The 17,719-nt window shown below is 41.4% G+C and overlaps 1 protein-coding gene across 2 annotated transcripts in view; it reads right to left on the bottom strand.

Annotated features, from left to right (window-relative positions):
* jph3b (junctophilin 3b) overlaps window positions 1–17,719 on the bottom strand; it is a 38,580-nt gene that overhangs the window by 18,343 nt on the left and 2,518 nt on the right. The window contains exons 2-4 of one of the 2 annotated variants that reach the window (XM_041037692.1): window positions 7,549–7,702; window positions 7,216–7,470; window positions 5,008–5,377 (exon numbers count right to left, since the gene is read on the bottom strand). In XM_041037692.1, coding sequence (XP_040893626.1) covers window positions 5,008–5,377; window positions 7,216–7,470; window positions 7,549–7,702 — 779 coding nt within the window. Of the gene's footprint in view, window positions 1–5,007; window positions 5,378–7,215; window positions 7,703–17,719 lie in introns of those variants that run through there. The other variant, XM_041037691.1, reaches the window with a different exon arrangement.

Raw genomic sequence — 17,719 nt, 5'->3', positions numbered from 1 at the left:
CTTATTGTAAAAGGATCAATATCAGTGCCATCTCTGTGTACCCAAGAAAAAGGTCCCAGACGTGCCTAGCTTAGCATAAAGACAGGAAGAAGTGGGAAACAGGTAGCCTCCACCAAAACAGCAAAAATCTGTCCTCCAACAGCTGACATGATTTACCTTGTCAGCTAGCTAACTAATATTTCTGTGTTGGGGTTTGATCACGGTCAGGAAAGTGGAAAAAGCTGGAAAGTTCACTTATAGTACAGAATGAAGTTAACAGGCTTAGCTTTTATTGAGCAGTAAATGGATTTTAATTAGTTTCCTTTACTGTATCTGCTTGTGTACATGTGTATGTGCACAGTGAACAGCTTAGGTTAAACACACCCATGACCGAACTTTGTGATGAATCACAGTGTCTGACAAATAAATGGTGAGACAAATACTTTATCACAAGGAGAATTTCCACCTTAAGAGATAAACTAATGAGTAACCTTAAAATCCTTATCTCTAGCTAATTGTGCCCCTCTGTCGTGCAGGCTAACCTTCTGAACTGCTAGTCTTTGGCCAAAAATTACTGTATCCCTCATCCATGAATGAAAGAGGACCTACTGGTGGATACACACAATAAAAAAGCAATTGTTTTTGGAAATGGTTCATTTACTGTGTGTTTCAGCAGCCCCCGCCCCCCAGCTGAGATTAAACTCACATTTATTATTCCTGAAGTTCTAACAAGGTCAGTGAACATAAAAAAAACTTTTTCTCCTCAAGCTTTCACTATAATACGAAGTTGAAAGAAGAAAGTGGAGCTGCTCTAGTAAGTTCAGTTTAAGGTTCATGGCATGTTTGCATTCAAATAAAGTGATAAAATATCCATAACTCTTGTCTCTTAGTCATCGACAGTACAACACAATGTACTCTGTTTTAATGAGGACTGTGTTCTGAAAATGACTGCTCTACATTAAAGGGAGTAAATCAAAGACATATCAGCATGTTATTCCATGGTATGTTGACAGCATATAATCACGAGTTTACTCAAAACCAAAGCTGCAAAACCACTGTAAAACATAATTTTATCCTTAGTTCACTCACTATGGCCTAAACACAGATGTGCATGTTATGGTAAATAGCATCAAAGTAGTGTTTTACATAGGTGCAAGGTCTCATAGTTACAAAACCACAATTTTATTTTATTTATTTATTGTCAAATAAGTGTTTATATTTGTGTTTGAGAACTGGGACAGAGAATTTTGAAACTCTTTATAGCAGGGTGCTTGACTTTTGTGGGGTTCTGTGGAAAACTTTCAGGATCATTACAATATTAATACATTTTCTGATAGTTTGTCCCAGCTGGTCTGTGCTGAGTACAGCTGCCTCTGGACAGAACATTTTGCCCTGATGTGTAAAAGACACTGTTACATTTTCAATTTGTCCCTTTCTGTGGACAGAGACGTGCTAATACCAGAAACAAGAACTTCATTAAGAACCATTTGGTATCTCAGCGAAACACACTGGAACTGGGTGAGCCTGTGTTAACGTTTGTCTACCAGTACAATTCATCTGACACGCAGAAGCATAATCAATTAGTCAGTGTTTCAAAGTTCACTGAGGTACTCGCACATGCAACTGATACAATTTCTTTATGCAGCACTCAGTGTGTTCATATACTGTACGCCTGTTGTCTTGGTGCACTAGTTTACCAACTGAATTCTAACAGAATAAAGTTGAATTGAACTGAAACATAGTGAGTGTATATACACAGTTAAATCTTTTAGAAAATGTTTAACTGTGAAATCATTACACAAAATTTGATTTAACATTCTGATGTGCTGTAGATACACATTAAAGCAATAGCTGACAAATTTTGCTAAATATTTTGACAAATATTCTTATTTTCTTTCTGGTTGAGATTTGCATACGACTGATTTGCATAAGACTGACCACCCGCATGTCTTTCCTGTAAATATAACGCTATAGTAGCCGATTAACTAAGCTTAGCTGGGGGAAAGAGCTAGTCTATTATCTGTCTACCTTCTAAAGCTAACCAATTAAAAAAAAACATATGCAGTTTTTTCAATCTGTACAAAAATACGTAATTTTATTCAACGCTGAAATCTTCACTAGTTGCCCGGCAACCTAGCAATGATGACTAGACTTCAGGAAGTTACTGCTGGCAACCTTTTCCTATGCAGTTTATGCTAGCAACCCAAAAACAGTCCAGCACATAATTCTCTGTAAAACCACAATTATCATTAATGCTGTATAAGTGCACACTGTTTCTATTACAATTAGGCTAAAGGTGACAAAGCTTTGGTCCACCCATCAGGATGTTTCTGTTTATGTTGAAGGCATTTTACCGTCCGTTCATTGTAGGTCTATGAGACTGTTATTGTGGATACAAATCACTAATAGTGATAACTTTAACTTTAAAATGTAGCATCATGAAAGACGAGAGAGACCTCATCACCATATTATATAACAACTGAGTGACTGATATGTTCTTTACCTTCCCTGTCTGTCTTCTTTCTGTCTTTATCTCTTTCGTTCCTTTTGACTTATCAACAGAGTGAGGTGAGCTAGGTAAGCAGCTGTAGCACTCTGGTCATACTGCCCTCAGCAGAAAACTGTCATCAGGACTAATAGGATTGGATCTTCACTGATTCAGCTCATGTATCCTCTTGCATGCACACTCTTCAAACACAGGCATGTTCAGCAGCTGCATTCACATTGTACACAAGTAAGCTTATAAGCATATAAGGAGGAGCATGTTTCTGTGTGTGTGTGTGTGTGTGTGTGTGTGTGTGTGTCTAGTTCAGCCTCTCTGCTCTCTCCGGCTGCCTGCCAGCATTGTTGGCATAATGCGGAAATCTCTCTCTCTCTCTCTCTCTCTCTCTCTCTGTCTCTCTTTGTGTCTTGCTCTCTCTCTTAATCTTACTTTTTTCTGTCTCAGTTTCTTATTCCCCTTTTTATCTCTTACTCCCACTTTACACTCTCCTCATCACACCATTTCTTTGTCCGTTTGTTTTTGCTTTCTCTCTTGGTGTTTTCTCTCTCTCCATCTTAACAAACTCAAACATTTGAGCCTTGGCGCTTGTAGAAAACAGGTGATCTACTCCTGAAAACATGCAAACAGGATCCAAAACATCCTCCATACTCACACATACTGTACATTACAGTTATTGACCATAATGTCAGTGTGCAACATCATTGATCTGTTCCAAGGTCAACTGTTAATCAGATAGTAAACCTAACCTCTTTTCAAACAACCACTTCATTCACTAACTCAGTGACACTAACCCGCTGTCTGAAGCTGCTTTCTCTCTGCAGCCATTTGTCCCAACTGTTGCTCACATTTCTCTTTATCAGCATTGCACAGGTTGTACAACATAACCCAGTCGAGGCAAAGCAGCGAGCTGGTTCTGTGAAGCTAGACTGTGTCTTTCTGGATAACACTGAGGTTATAGGATGAAGGTCAGATCAGGTTTGAAAGAAATATATGTCTCATGACTGAGAGTGACATCAGTCTTCTCATCTAACTTTAAGCAAGAAAGCGTATAAGTATTTCCCTAATCGGTGGAATAGGATTCAGACACATTGCTTTGCTCAGGCTGATCTTTGTAACATGATCCAAACTATTCACCCTGATAGTTTTTACATTTTCTAACCTGAACCTTGCTGCACAGCACCAATCTACAAATTAAGTTTTAAAAACAGCAGCCACAGCCACAGTATCTGTGGCCCTATAACCTTGTTCCTTGAAACAACAAGGGCTGGGACCAAAATGGGTCATAGGCCTACTTCTGATGGGTCCCCATATGGCAAGAGTATCAATGTGTATCCATGACTACAGGTCCCAGGACAGCTAATTAATTTCTGCTATGAGTTCTGAGCTGAAAAACAAAAATTGTTGCTTTACATTCCTGTCCAAAAGTTTCTTGCTGCTGCAAAGAAGGTCAGGGCACGCCCATTAACATCATGACCCCGGCTGTGCTCATTGTTTTAGTTGAATGAGCAGAGTTATAATGAGAGCAGGCTCTCATTTCCATTCAGCAGAGCAGCTTCATCAAAGTCTTAACAGCTCCAGACGGTCTCGCTTCGCTTGCTGTTTCACTTGTACCGTAACCTCCTTAACCCTACTTTCACCTTAACCTTAATCCTGTTCTTAATCTGTCATTGATCTCAATTATAATGTGGAATGGGGCCATCCACAGGTGTTTACAGGCAGAGCCTTCTCCCCCAATGATTCAGACAAACGGAGGCCATCACCGGGGTGTGGACACTGATACAATACAAAGACAGACGGATAAGAGAGAAAGACAAGGATAGTGAAATGGAACGTGACACACGTGGAGAAAGAAGTAAAGAGAAAATCAGCCTAACTCAGCCATTGTCATGACAACATTACCTTAACAGCACCGGCCAACCACAATCACAGCTTCAGTGGCAAAACAAATTAAGACCCAACCCCAAACAAAAACAGACTAACATGGACTCAGTGTCAATCTGTGTGAATGAAGTTAAATGAAACGGCAATTCAGTCCAATTATCAGACTAATAAGGAGAATTATATCCTTCAACTGTGAAAAACTAGCTTTGTGGCTAAGGCAACAGAGATGATGTGTTCTTCTCCAGGCAGACAACAAACACTTTTCATTATGCTTCCTTTGAGTCATCAGTCTTTTGTTCTTTGAAGCAAGCCTCTAAACTCTTGGTTTTAAGTATTTCTACAAAATATTTGTGACTAACTTAGTAATTATTTGTTAAGAGCACAACCATCGAAACCTCCAGTAATCAGGACTGGGTGGGTTTGTTTGATCAGAGTTCACAGACAGTGATTCAAACATTTCTGAATCCCGAAAGGTGCACGGATATATGACATAACATTACAGCACAGCATAACCTGGTCAGCACACAACACACACACACACGCCACCTCTTAACTGGGTGGAGTTTTGCTTCAACTAAAGGTTTGGTGAGAAAGAACAGAAGACAGACATCATACGGACTCATCCACAAACCAACATAAAGCCACTACCTTGACAGCGCGATCTCAGCCTTCTGTCGGGCTATGTCGGCGGCCTTCTGTGCTCCCTCCACGGCCCGGTCCACCTTCTCTCTGATCTTACTGGCCCGCAGGGGGATCAGGTTCTTCCTCTTCCCACTGACCAGGATGTTCTGTTTGTACTTCCCTTCCTCTTTTGTGCCATCAGGAAAAGTGGTGCAGCCATAGCCGTGGCGCTTGTTACTGAGCCATTCGCCCTCGTACTGCAGCCCGTCTGACCGCCGACTCACACCGAACCCCGTCCGTTTGTCGTTCTTCCACTCTCCGCAGTAGGTCTCTGTCGCCGTGGCATCCACATCGTCGTCTGCGACAGCCAACTCTGCGTCTGCATCTCCGAGACTGGAAAGGTAAGAGGTCACATTGATTTGGTTGGTGCGTTCAGTCGACAGTCCTAAATATTTTTTGAGTCTAACAAGCTTTGAGAGGAACTGAAACAGGTTTGACTGACGGGTAAGGTATGAGAACGCTCCCACATTGTGATTTAAACAGACGCAGTAGTACCACACTCGGCAAACTCACAGGTTCACATAGACAGACATCCTAACGTGAGACTGACATCAATCATCACTTAGACAAGAAGCAAATAAAGGCTTTTCCCAAAATGTTGAACTATTCCTATAATAATTCTAGAGAGTCACGATCGAATCCATGAATTCCAACTTTCCCTCATTTCTTTGTTCTTATACACTGAGAAAAGACCAGTTCTTAATGTAACTCTCCTTCATGATCATTTAACATCATCATTTAACATTGACTTGGTTTCATCTTGTCTCCTCAGGGCCCATCAACACATCACTGGCCCAGCGTAAGATGTATTGCTATAACATGCTTATAATATACACCAGAAAATGATAAATCACTTAATAACTGATTAATTCCGATACATTACATAAAATGAACTGTAAATGTTGTACTTTATCTTGCATTCATGCAGGAGCTCTTACAGAAGCTTCTCTGTACATGTTTACAGCAGCAGAATGGAAAAAAAAACCTGGAAGTTTCTCTCCTTATCAGCCTTGCCAGTAACTAATCAGACCTAATAAGCTGCTGTCAGCCACATTGCCAACAAACAGGTTGAGAGTTGCTGACACTTGGCGTCTAGTAATTGGTGCCTTTAAAAATAAGCCACCTCAATCCCACATACTTGGAATTTGACACCAAGCGTTTCCAGTGGTATGCAATTGATTGACCACATTCAGTTCAAATAAGCTGTGGTTTACATGATGAAAGAAACAGGCTTTTACTTGTCATTTGTAAGTCAGAGGCCCCACCAGGACACCAACTCCCTGACAGAGCAGAGAGACCAAGGTAACAGGCTTCTCACTGGGTGACACAAAGTGAAACCAGTCACTTTTTTCCAGGCACCAGGCCAGCTGACCAGTAAACTGACTTTCGGACCTCTAAGCCACTTTGGACCACAATCCATTTTAAAGACACTTAAGTAGGTCAGGTGCTTGGTGCTTGTTGTCGCCTTGAATCTATGTCCTCCAGCTGAAGGACAGTTCCCTTTCATTGTACATTATCCCTCCTTGTCCTCTCACTCCACCTTTCTCCCTACTTTCTTTCGTTTCATTATCTCACGACACTGTTGCCATGACACACTTCTCTCCAAAGTCTCCTGTTATGTAACTACTTTGTTTTTTAGGCTTCCTTCACTCATTTTCAGAGGGACAGTAGAAAGAGTGCAAAGTCAGTCAGTACAGCCTGTAGGGCTTTAAAGTCCCGTGAAACAGGCTTGAAACGGCAAAATTTGTCTATGCTTTGACATACTTCTGTATAAAACAAGTTGCTGGGTCCAAGAAACTTGATGACTCTCAGACTTGGGTAAGGGTGAGGTGGGTTGCCTTAAATGGGATGGAAATTCTGTATGAGATGCTGAGTACACATTTTTGACATTGCAGAAGAAGAGTGTGCTTTTGACAAAATAATGTGTTGAAAAGCCTGTTTGATACATATTGTGCGTACAAGGAGAAACCAACTGTCCGACAACAATGTCATATTGGACGACTCTGCAGAAACTCAGTTTAAATTCAAAGACAATTTTTTTTCTGTCTGAAGCTTTTTTTGTTTGTTTGTTTGTTTGTTTGTTTGAATCTTATTTTGATCACCTGGCCTGGAGCAGGTGGCAGTATGGTATCCCCAACCCCACCCCTTTCATCATCTTCTGTGGTTATTACCTGATAGTGGAGTTGATATCAGATGCAGCAGAGGAGACGGTGCTCATCCCAGCCTCGCTCCTGAATGAGCTCTGTTTAGATCTCTGTGAGGCCAGAGAGCTCCTGGACTCAGACTTCCTCAGCTTGAGGCCAGACAGGATGGACCTCCTGAACAGCCCGCCTTTCCTCTTCCCCTTCAGCAGCTCAGCCTCGCTGTGTGCCATCAACACGAATCCTCCACGAGACACCGCGGGGCTGCTGCCGCTGCTGCCTGTGCTGCACATGGAGACACTGGTGGTCAGAGTGCCGGGAACAGGAGGAGGAACAGGAACCACCGCCCCGGTCCGGTCCAGCAGAGCTGTACCGTTGCTGTGCTCTGAGCCGGAGCGGAGGGAGTTTATGGAGGTACGGAGTGGGGAGCGGATGACGGCCGCCATGCCGTATGGGACACTCTGACGAACTCCGTAGCCATGCCGCATCCCACCAACCCACTGACCCTGAAATGTTCCTAGAGAAAGAGAGGAACAAATTTAATACAAATTCTACACATATACTCATGACGACCACTATAAAAAGACAACAATTTGATGCTCTTTGATACAGGTGACAAAGAGAGCAGGACGTGACTGTAGAGACAGAGGTGATAAGTATTTGGAAACATAAAGGCAGCCCAATATTTCCACACATGTAGCTAAATTTGATATTGTTTTTAAATCATTGGACACCTGATGAAAGTTACCAGCACTTTCATACAGATGACTAAATGCAAAGTTTGTAATTTACTGAGCTTCAAAAAGGGGAAAAAACTGCTGGTTTCTGTTTTCTATGGGCTCAGACTCAAGGAATGTTGCACTTGCAGCCACACTCCAGTCAGTGAGGCCATTAATGATGATAACATGACGATGTAACATCAGTTGTTAAAAACAAAACACATGTTGTGAGAGTGATTGCGGCTTAATTTCCACTGTATAGAGTTGACTTCCAGATTCAGAGCACATCACTTAGCTTTTTTTTTTTATTATCTGTCAGAAGATTTCCACGCTTAGCATACAATGCCAGCTCAGCATTATCAGGGCTGCCCTGGTGGTCTGGGGGTTAAGGTGCCGACCATTAGCTGCAAAGTCTCCAGTTTGTATCCAGCCAGAGACCTTTGTTGCACGTCATCCCCCATCTCTCTCTCCCTGTTAGGCCTTTATTTTGACACTTCCTGTCAAATAAAGGCCTAACATGTCCTGTCTTACAGGAGAGTGGTTCCTGACCTTTGAATTGCCACCCACATCTAAGATGTGATCAGCAATTCAAATAGGTCTGGTGTTGTGCCCATTGATGTCTGTGTCAGTCGGTTAGTAAAACAGTCAACCGAGTCAGAGCTGAAAAGGTGGGATTAAGAAGGAGGACTTCATCTTCTGACATAGGCAGCTTTCTGTCCAGGTACACCCATGAAACAGAAACACGTTGACATGTATGGATGAGATTAGTCCACATACAGAAGCAGCAACTCTTAAATCAATATATTTCTTTGCTCAGTGTGATACATTGATCAAAGAAACCATCCTGGAAACTGTTGGTGCAGCTTTCCTGCCAGCTGAAAATAATGGCATCCAGATGATTGGCTATGAAAAAACAAAACAAAATTAGACTAACGTGACCAGAATGTTCGTTTCAGTTTGATTATTGGATTAAACTTGTTTTAGTCTGGTTTCAATACTTTTATAACTTGTCTTACTTTATATTTTTTCTCACATTCCTATTCCTGAATAAACGTATGGGGTAAATCTGGCCATGGCTGGATGAAAGAAACAACCTTTTCTTTCATCAATTTTTTTCCTCTATTTAAATCTAAAGATAGAAATGTTTCTATAATAACTAAATATAACTATACTAACTATAACTATACATCTCTCATGCATATATTGGTAATAAAGTCATTCTTATTGACTAGACATTATGATTTTTGACCTGAAAAAAACTTTGAGAAATACCACAAAACTGCAATTATTCAATATTCAACTGTTCCCTCTGTGATGTGCATACGGTCACATTTTTAATGAAATAATTTGAGAGTGTAATAAACTGAGAGGTCGTACATGGGAGTGGCTTCCTCTTGTCAGTCCATATATTCCCATTCATTCACTCCATGTCTCTGCACTATCCGCACTCACTGCTGCATAATAGTCCTTGCATCTCCATGTTGCTGAAAAGTAGGGCATCTGAGTGTGTGTGTGTTTCCGTCATTCCTCTCTCTATTACACACACACACACACACTCAAACGGAAGTGTGTGTTCCAATTGGAGTGCAAGTGATCCATCCCGCCTGCCCGTACCTCTGATGTAACAGCACTCTGATTCATTCTGTAGCAAACGCACTCGCTCCAACCAAACTCCATGACCATATAAGGACTGCAACCACGTTCTCCGTCTCTATCGCAAACACACACAAACATTTCCCTTGTGGGCTCAAGTGTCAGTGAAGTGGGAAGTGCTGAATGAAGCCAATCTTATAAGCCAATCGTGTTCTTGCTTACGTTCTAAGACACACTCAGACGCACTCACACGGGAGCAACAAGCACATAAAAAAAACTTGAGTGAGAAGTGGTGTTCTTTCTGAACCTGCCTTTGTCATTAGAATGATATGCTGCCTCTTATCCCTCATACACATGCACACAAACAAAAACAGAGTCTGTGTCATAGACAGCTGGCCAGCACATCTGGCCAGGCCTTTGTAATCGTGTCAGCACACAGCTGCACGACCATATGACAGACAGATCAAAGAACACACATGCACACACACACACACAAACACACACCCGTGCAACAGCGTGGCGAGATTACCATTTCATTAAATGGACACCAGAATGCTTGAGCAGGAGGCTGAGACAGAGGACAAGAGAAGAAGAGAGACAGCCGTGGGCACCCAGAGACAGACAGAGCATCAGCCGTGTCTCTGTGTGAGAGTGTTTGTGTTGACGGTGCAGAGAGGTGAAATCAGATCAAAATACAAGTCACATTTCTATTGATGAGATTACTGAAAAGCTGGGGTTTATAATGAGAAACACTCCAAGTAAATGCAGTTGAACCAAAACAATAGCTGTGTCCTACACCCATACTGCATACTAATTCTATCAGGTTTTGAGTGTACTGTGTATTCACACTGGAAAAGTCACGAAACTGTTTGTATGCACACTAGAAATGACAGATTTTGAGCTTTGCTTTTGATGCACACTGCTCTCTGTAACGTGCATCAAAAGCACTGCTCACAGCTCACAGAAAGAAAATAACAGAATCTAAGCCATGAATTGTGGTGAAGCTCCAGAAAGAACCTCAGACAGTAAAAATAATGATTCAAATTTGGGGAAAAATATTTTGCTGTCTCTTTGTGAGGTTTCACTGGCAGCTCTTAAAGTCAGCACTGACGAGGCTGTGCCCATAGAGCAGTAACAGAAGGTTCCTGTAACAGCTGATGCTGTAACAGAGGGTTAACTGGGGTTTGCCTGCTGCCTGTCCATCACAGCTCCTCACGGCTTGTATTTCACTAATGACATGTAATTTAATGGTTTCCACATTTCCAGTATCACAAAAAAACACAGTTTTTGAGCCTAATGTCCAAAAAGATGCTGGCTGCAAGAGTAGAGTTGTGCTCAGTGTTTTAAAAAGCATGCTTGCGCTTGGCACAAAAAGTGAATCTTGCTGTATTTTTATCTACAGGTTAAAATTAGCACCACACCACGCTACATTTCCTTTCTGCCATTCTCCATCTCTCACATTTGATGAGGATTGCTGCTGTGTGCGTGGCTGCACACTCGGTTCTCACAGTCATGTGACATGGCCCGGCTAATTAATGTCAGGGCATAAACGTAATATAAAAGTACTTAAAACATTTGGTGGAAGTGATGCAGCCACCCATGTTTTGTATTTATGTAATTTTATTATCTATATATTTTTTAAAGGAAACAATTTAGCACTTGTTAGTACTGTAGTATATCCTATTATAAAACTGTCAAGTATGTGGATTTCTTTTACTAACTGCAAAAACAGTTTCCTATAAAGATCAGTATGTACTACACACCGTATGCAGTTAGTACATAGTATGAAACTGGATCACAGTAAATAACTATACATTGTTAATTGCTATGTGGTTGTTTTGTAACTAACTAAAGATATTTTGGGTAGGAATCAGCAAAAAATGTGAAATGTACAGATGTAGTGTGTCCCACATTTTACACGTGTATTTTTCATTTGTAAAATTCTGGATAATATTAAACTAAGTTTTAGAGCTTTATAGCTATAGCTATAATTATTCTGTAAACAGTAAGAATACCCCTCGGTGTAACACAATACGGTTCAAAAGCAGCACAAACTGCAGCCTCCAAAATGACCATAAAGTTGAATCAACACCTCTCTAAAAGACTTTCAACTAAAACTGAACATTGCAGCCTTCAGGGAGGCGGGATTCATGCCGGGGCTGCTGTAGCAGACTGCATAAGTTTTACCTAGGTGTACCTGAGAAACTGGCATCTGAGTGTGTCAGTGAATGAAGATACGTGAAGCAATGTGTGGGTTTTTGCTTTTTCATGATTTCTTGGAAGCGTGCACCACCCTCAATCGGTAATGCCTGGGTAGATAAAATATTCAGTGAGACACTACACTGCTTTTCCAATGTCTGCCTGTCGCTCTCCATGGTGCTGAAAACACAGTCTGAGAAGCAGGAAGCCGGTAGTGATTTTCCTTCAAAATCAAACCCATTTACAGTTTTTATGTGAAATCAGTTCATGACATGGAAACTCTAGAAAACATAACCATCTGCCAGAGGTTCAGACTTTATACAGTCAGAAAGAAACACTTTCCCTACTGTCTGATAAGAGAGGCATGCAACAGCAGATTGAGTTCTTCCCCATCTTGTTATTTTCACTGTGATCCTGTCATAGTTGTATTGAAAAAAAAAAAAAAGAAAAACAGACTTCTGGATATGTAAAGGCCTCAACCCCAGGCCTACAGTTGCGAGGAGAATCCACTTCACAACTCGCATGCCAAAACGATTTCACTGATTCTGCCTGGAGGCCAACAGGAAGTGCTCTGAAATCATATGGGCCTGTAACCCTGGCCGGGGCTACTGCGGGCACGAGGCAGCCGCACGGAAAGAGTTTACGCGGAGAGATCAAAGCTGCGGAAACATCACAGAGGCACAGCGATTTGATCACGCGCCAGCCCCCAGGCTGAATTCATAATTGTCTCTTTAGTAAATGCACGCGTCTGTTCTCTGTTTCTAGGTTAAAAACCGTGTCTCTTAGGGTCTGTATTTCATTCTAAGGATACAGCACTGGGAGACACTTGTCAAAATCTGTAAATTCAGCTTGTTAGTTTGAGGTGTGCTGCTCTTTTTTCTCATTAGAGCATCATTTTTTAAAACTAGAATACTGTTCAGACTTTGTATTCTAATGACAAGGCTTCAAAATTCAGTCACTAGTTCCACAGGAGCCAAAGTTTATAGCTCACGTGCTTCTGTGTTCTTGCGTAGTAGCCTAGGCTACTACTTTACACCACAACATATTCAACTGTAAGGGACAGCGGTAAGAAAGAGGAGGCATGGAGAAAGACGGAAGGAGTTGAAATTTGTTTTTTAAAATTAATTATTAATATGTTGTTTCACCATGTCAGCACTTGCATGTCTGAGGAACGTCTGGCTTTGTGTAAGTGAGAGAGACGGGGAGGGAGAGAAACATCAGACAAGGCCAGGTTTCTCAGACATTTTTTTCTTTATGTCTCAGATCATTTGAGCCAGTGGAAGTTTCAGTTTAAATCCCCAGTTCTAATCCAATATAAACAGATATCACATACATGCAATAATAAAAATAATAATAAATAAGGGACTGTGCAAAACAATTGGAGCTTTGAAATAAAACTGCAAAACCCTTCCCCCATTATCTCAAAACAATTTAACAGCACTGGTAAAAAAAAAAAATCATGCACCGTTACTAACTACAAGAGGCAAACCATAAAGAATTTACGATGCCGTATCCAACCCCCAACATTTAACCTTACCATGTTAACAGAACTGTCTTTTCCAATACTTTATAATTAATCTGCAAATGAAAATGTAAATTATACATAACACTTGGGTGAGAAAACATTAAAAGACCCTCCCCTGCTCTTCCAAAAAAGAAAAGAAAAAATCTATAATCCTCCCCCCTTTCTAACCCTCCTTTGCCAGTATTAATTTTCATACATTCCCTAATGATCAACAGTTTTAGAAAGGTTGCAGTACTATGCTATCTATCCCAAGTGCTTACCAGGCAAACGCTCTCATTAGTATGTCTAGTTAGAACTGTATCAGCAGTGGTGCAGGGCAGACTTCCAAGATAGATATTTTAGAGTTTTTATGTTTCAGACAGCAGCGCTAATCCTCACTACAAACACCAAACCACTCCCATTACATAAGCTAAAGCCTGCAGTGGAGCTGTTGTGGTGGTGGAGGAAGTGCGTATTTGCAGTGGCCCTGAAACACCACACTCACACACCTTCACAAAAGCACAGTGCAAGTGACACTTCTGAATACTGCCTTTGCTGTACAGTGCGTCTGTGGGAAATGACTTTTTTTCTGAACGGATCGGTATAATGTGAAATTCTTTTAGAAGACAGAGGTCAATCTTGTCAGCTACACATGTATGTGTGTGTGTGTCTCTGAACAACTGTAATCCTGTAAGAAAGACTAAGAAAGACAGACAGAAGCAAATTTGCTGTGATAGTCCAGAGGATCAAGTAGCCCAGATCAGCCAGGGAGAAACGCAACAACTACACAGGCAAACGGAAAGACAGGTGGTTTAACAATAGACAGGTAGACAAGATAAGTGAGAGGCAACAAGCCATACAGACATACAGGATAAACCGCGAGACAGACACATGGCAGATATAGTAGAACAGGAGGCTAGACTACAGTCAAATCACTGAACACTGAAAGCAAGGAAAGTCAGCTCAAAGCTAAACCTCTGCCTGCATAAATCACTGTGTGGGACCATTATCCGTTTAAGAGATTTTGCTTGGGCCTCTTTTCTGTCTGAGTCCTTCAGATTGCCATTTGAGGATTATTTATCTGCTAAAAATTTCATGAAAAAGAAGGTGGTAGCCCATAGGGTCTGAACATTTCAAAATGTTCCCTGCTTGTCATTTTGTTTTGTTTTGTTTTTTTGTGTGTTTTGATGACCTCATAGTAAATTATAGTTCAGCTATTTTTTGTAAACACAAACAGTTTTGTCCAACTATAACTGGGTTGTCTCCATTTAAGAGTTTTTGACTCACAGATAAATTACCTATATTTAAAAACTCAAACTAAAAAGGCACCCAGGACAGTGGGAGGCAAGGATACCTCAAGTTCTCTCAATAAAAAGTATGAGAATGAAAACAAAGTCCTCATGCAGCTCATACTGTACTTATCACTGTAATTGTGTCTCAGCAAAGAGCTACAACCAAAGTAAACACAAAGCAGCTGGAGCTGCCACAGATTCCAAGAAAACACACACTGTAGCTGCTTAGAACAAGTATACCAAGTAGTGAGGATGGATTTAAAGGTACCCTGTGGAGTTTTGTTGTCTATAAACAAACTTCTTACCAAAACAGTGTGTTCTTGAGGCTTAAAAAAAACTTTTGAACGCATTTTCTTCCGTCTGATTTTAAAAGTATTTTTAATCTGACACATACTCATTAACAGAGTATGAAACGATCATTAAGTGTAACAGTCTCTGCTCCAGCCAGGAAAAAAACAACCAACTTTAAAATAAATTTCCAGAAAATCAGCTGTAGAAAACGTGAATTTAATGTCTGTTTGTGTTCACCACTGCTGCGACTGTTAGGAGTTGGGCACATCAAGATAAACAAGACATGAGGTCGCTAAGTCTCCAGTCGGGTGCCATTAAACCACCGCAGAAAGACATAGCAAAATGAAATTTACAAGGACGACTGTAAAACCTCACACACGTAGAAAATGTGATGAATTCTGGGATTTATGTTTCTTGTATTAATTAGAAGGAGGTTACAGTCCATGCAGACCTCGTGTTGTCATCTGCTGCCATTTTTAGTCTCTTCAGCGGAGTGGAAACTTGAGAGTGCGTCATCACTTATTCCCCAAGTTGTTGCATTTTGTTTTTATCAGCGCACATGTTTCTACCTCAGCAAAGCAAAAAACTTTTCTTTTCTTTTTAAATTCAAAATGTGCATTAAACAAGAGGTTGAAAACACTCTTTTGGTTAGGTGAACGTATGGAAGGGGTAGAAACCTGCAGTGTCATTGACAGCCAGGACTCGACAGATAGTAACACAAAAGCAGGAAGTGGCAAAGCAAAAGCAGCTCTACAGCAGGTGAACAACATGAAGAAACTACCTTTGTAGACCTGAGTACTGTGTTTACAGTACTCAGTGATTTGATAAGCTACTAAAAAATGTTCCTCAATACTTCCAGTCTGAACATAAACCAACCACATGCATGTCTGAGTGATCCAGGGAAACATGTCTTAGTTAGAGGATGAGAGAAAACGGAGTGGCATTGTTAGCTGAAGAGCTTCCTCCCACACACTAAACTGGACTCAGAGGGAAGCAGGTTTTTGACTTAATTTGGCTTCTCACTCCAAGTAAAAACCACCTATCGTGTCTCAGTGTAGGTAACGATTTCTGTAGGTGCTGTGTGTATTTAGACATGAGAAGTGAATTTATTATGCGGGCTTACATAACGTGGTCAGAGCTGGAATAATTACTGCGCTGATAGCAGTCTTTAGTGAGCTAGCAAGACACGTTTATGTTGGACAATTATAAAGTCGTTGCAGAGTATTTGCCAACAGCTGGAGGGACAGGAGGGATGTTCCAGGATACTTCTGAGCTGTCACCAGCCTCGTGTAAAGAAGCATCTGTGACTGGGTGTGACTTGATATAAATGCTGTCACTGAAGTCAGTTTCTGTGTGTTTGACACTGTGTGTGTGTGTGTGTGGTGCATTAGCTGGTCTTTAATCTTTAGCTGTTACCACTGTTGCTCACAGTAACAGCTGTAATCTCTGACTCTCCCTTTGTGATTTCCTTCATTTCTCACTAAAATGATTACTTGCTCTCTTTCTGTGTCTGTGTGTGAGTGTGTGTGGTTGGTAATCAGTCAGCTTAGCTCCTCATCTCAGTAAACAATTAGCCCGGAAGGCCAAGCCAGCCAATCAGAGCCCAGTAGAGCCGGCTGAGCAGCCAATAGCAGTGAAGAACACTGAGTCCCCCCTGTGACACGCTGACCCGCTGCATGTCGGCGAGCGTTGCTATGGAAACCCTACTGTACAGAGCGGCTCCGTGATAATGCAGTGAAGCGAGGGAGGAAAGAGAGAGGTGGGAGGAGAGGAGAGAGGGATGTTAGCAAACGTAGGAGAGGAACGAAAAAGCCAAACAGCAGCGATAAGATAGAGGAGGAGTGCTTCCTAGAAATGTGTAGTTGGAGGGGAGAGTGGGACAACTTTAGACCTGACTGTGGGAAATGTAGCTGGCTCTAAAGTGCACAGCGTGTTCCAGAGGCACGTAGGCGGCAGAGCATCTTTGAATGTTTTGGCTCCCGACTCTTTCTGCCTTGGACATGACAGAGCCCTGAGGTTGCAAAGGTAGACTGTCAGATTTAATCTGAGAGTAACCTGTGTTCGGTCATATCAGATGACCAGTTAAAAAAACTATGGCCTCTTCATGGCAGAGTTTGTTTCAGAGTACCAAAGGTATTTAGACATATTAAGATCACATTCAACAGTCCTGTCATTTTCATTTCACAATCCAACAGTCCTAATAGGTGATGACAATTAGTCCACACAATAACTGCCCACCTGTCCACCCTGTTTAGTGAAAACTTTGGACCATAACTGTTTTACTAACTCAGACCTTTCTGTTGTTCTGATGTTAAAGACAAATGTATGCTGTTATAATAAGGACACTGTGTACTGTTGGAGCTAGATAAACACTCATAACTAGGCCAGTCTCTGCTGCATTTACAGTATGTGGGTTCAAATACTTCACAGAGCTACAGTCTACCACACGTCCCTCGCTGGGAGGTTTTCTTATCACTTTTTTTCTTTTTCGCTCTCCATTTTTATCTTTCCCTTTCTTTCTCTCGTCCCCTGATTAGAGTATCGCTCATAGTAATCATGATAATCATCCATCCAGCCAGGCATCTTTTTTATTATGTGTTCATCATTTAACCGATCCATTCATCCATCAATCTGTCGATCCATCTTTCCCTGCCTCCGTCTGTCCGTCCATTCCATCTGTCTGGTTATCTATCAAGCTGACTTCTTCTTCTTTGTCCCGATTCAACCCCTCATTCCAGTCTGGTCTGCGGATGTTATCGGGCTGCTCAGGAGTGTGTGTGTGTGTGTGGTCCAGACTGGCATTGTAAAGCAGCCTGCTAGTTGTAGAGTTATGTAACAAGGCTTTAACTGCATGTATGCTACTGTCAGCTCTGTTGCTCAACTCACAAACATACTGCCAGATTTTGTGTGTGCATTTTTGCACGCACAATGTGTAT

The sequence above is a fragment of the Toxotes jaculatrix genome, chromosome 5 (genome assembly GCF_017976425.1).
Source record: "Toxotes jaculatrix isolate fToxJac2 chromosome 5, fToxJac2.pri, whole genome shotgun sequence".
Classification (NCBI taxonomy): domain Eukaryota; kingdom Metazoa; phylum Chordata; class Actinopteri; family Toxotidae; genus Toxotes; species Toxotes jaculatrix.
Note: the sequence above shows the minus strand (reverse complement) of the source record. Positions and strands in the feature narration are given on the sequence as shown.